This window comes from Lactuca virosa, chromosome 5, assembly GCF_052849685.1.
Source record: "Lactuca virosa cultivar CGN04683 chromosome 5, Lactuca_virosa_CGN04683_v6, whole genome shotgun sequence".
Lineage (NCBI taxonomy): Eukaryota > Viridiplantae > Streptophyta > Magnoliopsida > Asterales > Asteraceae > Lactuca > Lactuca virosa.
Window position 1 is genome coordinate 70,538,636 of NC_136430.1, and position 3,140 is coordinate 70,541,775.

Consider the following 3,140-nt stretch of genomic DNA (forward strand, 5'->3'; position numbering starts at 1 on the left):
AATCAAAAGTCATTATCTCACTCTCTATCTAACTTTTTTTGTATCTCTTAACATGTTATAACGTTTGCACACCATTTCCTACGTAAATCAAATGGTGTTAAAAATGACATGACATGTGAGTTGATAAATTTTAGGTAGGATAACATTTCTTAACATGTTACCCATACTCAATAGCCTTACATAAAATAATTACGATAAACTTTAGATTATTAAAATACTTTGTAAATTGTAACTTTGAAACGTGGAGAAAGCCCCACGTAGACAGATTTTATGAAAGAGAAAATGCAAAACCTTCAATGTCACCATTCATTCTACCCGGTACCCACCATTCAAACGCGATTCCTATCGATTTAGACTATTACGTCACAGTTTCAGACTTGAACATTCAAAGAATCAAAACCCTCGATCCCACCGCTCATTTTACCAACTCTCCAAACGCCAATTATATAACACCGACTTCACAGTTTACACTATAACATCACACACACTTTTTGCAGTGAGCTCCCATTTTATATGTAAAAAAATGAGCCTTCTAACCCTCATCATCTACGCCTGCATCACTGGGGTAGCAGCGTATGTATTGCTAAACCTGCGGACGCGTCACGCAAAACGCCTGCCGCCCGGTCCAACCCCATGGCCCATAGTCGGAAACTTACCTCACCTCGGCACAATACCGCACCACGCGCTGGCGGCTTTGGCGAAAAGGTACGGACCGTTGATGCACCTCCGACTTGGCTTTGTTGACGTGGTGGTAGTAGCGTCGGCGTCTGTCGCTGCGCAGTTTTTGAAAGCTCATGACGCCAATTTCGCTAGCAGACCACCGAACTCCGGAGCTAAACATATGGCGTATAATTATCAGGATCTGGTGTTCGCACCGTACGGTCCGCGGTGGAGAATGCTTCGGAAGATTTGCTCAGTGCACCTGTTTTCTGCCAAATCGCTTGATGATTTCCGTCACGTTCGGCAGGTTTTGTTCTTTCACTTTTGCGATATCATCTGGTTTGATTCGAAACTTGTGTGATTCCTGTTCCGATGTGGTCATGTGGAGATTTAATTTGTTATCAACAGGAGGAGGTAGCGATACTCACGCGCGCTTTAGTCGGTGCCGGGAAATCCACGATCAAATTAGGCCAGCTACTTAATGTGTGCACCACAAACGCATTGGCACGAGTTATGTTAGGTAGAAGAGTATTTGGCGATGGAAGCGGCGGCGGAGATCCAAAGGCGGATGAGTTCAAGGATATGGTGGTTGAACTGATGGTGTTAGCCGGAGAATTTAACATCGGTGACTTCATCCCGGCGCTTGACTGGTTGGACCTGCAGGGCATCACGAAAAAGATGAAGAAACTCCACACTCGATTCGATTCGTTCCTTAACACGATCCTTGAAGAACATAAAACTGGTAGCGGCGGCCCGTCAGGTCACGTCGACTTGCTGAGTACCTTGATTTCGCTCAAGGATGATGCCGATGGAGAGGGAGGGAAGCTTTCAGACATCGAAATTAAAGCTTTGCTTCTGGTACGTTTAGTCATTTATTCTATTCTAATCCTTGATATTTTTGGCCAAATAATAAATAATCTCAATATAAAAAACATAATTTATTAAAAAGTATATTTAGTTGTACTACGGTCTAGGTGTAGTATTTTTTTCTAAACATAATTGGAAAACCCTCATTTCAACACCGGTTTCAGCAGGTGAATATTTCTCTTTTTGATCATGTGTAAATCTTTAAGATGGTAGGATTTTTAGCCTATATTATCATATTCTATAATGGAAGTATTTGGTTTGAATTTTTCATTATACTCTGTATAAATTTATTTGGTATACACCAACTCCCTCGTCCTTTCTATCTAAAATCGTTTTCTTGCATTTAATGAAATAGATTAAAATTTAATAAAAATATAGGGATATACTTTTAATGAATTTCAATCCCTTTGACAATGATATTAGTCTTTTCCTTAACGTGACATTTGAATATAGTTAAACATATAAACCTGTCTAAATAATTATTTTATCAGAACTTATTCGCTGCGGGAACAGACACGTCATCTAGTACTGTGGAATGGGCAATAGCTGAACTCATTCGCCATCCAGAGTTAATGAAACAAGCCCAACAAGAAATGGACATAGTAGTTGGTAAAGATCGGCTTGTAACCGAATTGGACCTAAGTCAACTAACATTCCTTCAAGCCATTGTGAAGGAAACCTTTAGGCTCCACCCATCCACTCCACTCTCCTTACCAAGAATAGCATCCGAGATCTGTGAGATCAATGGATATAATATTCCAAAAGGATCCACACTCCTTGTAAATGTTTGGGCCATAGCCCGTGACCCAAAAATGTGGACCGACCCACTTGAATTTCAGCCCTCCCGATTTTTGCCCGGGGGAGAAAAGCCTAATGCTGATGTCAAAGGAAATGATTTTGAAGTGATACCATTTGGAGCAGGACGAAGGATTTGTGCAGGGATGAGCCTAGGGTTGAGAATGGTCCAACTGCTCACTGCAACTCTTGTTCAAGCCTTTGATTGGGAATTGGCTAATGGGTTAGATCCGAGGGACCTCAACATGGAAGAAGCCTATGGGTTGACCCTTCAAAGGGCTGCACCCTTGATGGTGCACCCAAGGCCCAGGTTAGCACCTGATGTGTATAAAACTCATTAAGACACGAAAGGTTTTTTGTTTGTTTGCTAGAATCATTGCTATTCTTCCCACATTCTAGTGATAGCAATGGATTACGAATTTAAAAGTCAGCCTCAAGTATGATCATTGAATTCTTAGAGATGTGTGCGTCAATAAACAAACCACAAAAATCTAATGTTGTTTTTATTGTCTATTTTTAATCTACTTTTCATGTTACATTTCTATATGTAAAAATAGCTATGTATATTTGCATTGCTCGGTATATCATTCTTAATATATTACATAAAAATATTTAATAAATATAGTTATTCATTATATATATATATATATATATATATATATATATATATATATATATATATATATATATTCAGGTTCATTTGAAACCATAATTTTGTGACACCGTGAGACGCAATCTAAAAATAATTTTAAAATGCAAAATAAAAGGAAAAATCCGAAAATTCTTTTTTTAATTATTATTTTCGTCACTTTAATTAT

The 3,140-nt window shown here is 38.7% G+C and overlaps 1 protein-coding gene across 1 annotated transcript; it reads left to right on the forward strand.

Moving 5' to 3' along the window:
- Positions 1–413: 413 nt before the first annotated feature.
- Positions 414–2,866, forward strand: LOC145114973 (flavonoid 3'-monooxygenase-like). The gene is made up of 3 exons (XM_079051102.1): positions 414–967; positions 1,069–1,518; positions 2,019–2,866. Exons 1-3 carry the CDS (start codon positions 524–526, stop codon positions 2,661–2,663), a joined length of 1,539 nt encoding a protein of 512 aa, XP_078907228.1. The 5' UTR covers positions 414–523; the 3' UTR covers positions 2,664–2,866.
- The last annotated feature ends 274 nt before the right edge of the window (positions 2,867–3,140 follow it).

What these genes read in the sequence shown, in the direction of transcription:
- LOC145114973 (XM_079051102.1), top strand. Translation starts at nt 524, where the DNA reads ATGAGCCTTCTAACCCTCATCATCTACGCCTGCATCACTGGGGTAGCA. An exon ending in ATTTCCGTCACGTTCGGCAG is followed by an intron (nt 968 to 1,068) that starts GTTTTGTTCTTT and finishes TGTTATCAACAG; the next exon opens with GAGGAGGTAGCGATACTCAC. An exon ending in AAATTAAAGCTTTGCTTCTG is followed by an intron (nt 1,519 to 2,018) that starts GTACGTTTAGTC and finishes TTATTTTATCAG; the next exon opens with AACTTATTCGCTGCGGGAAC.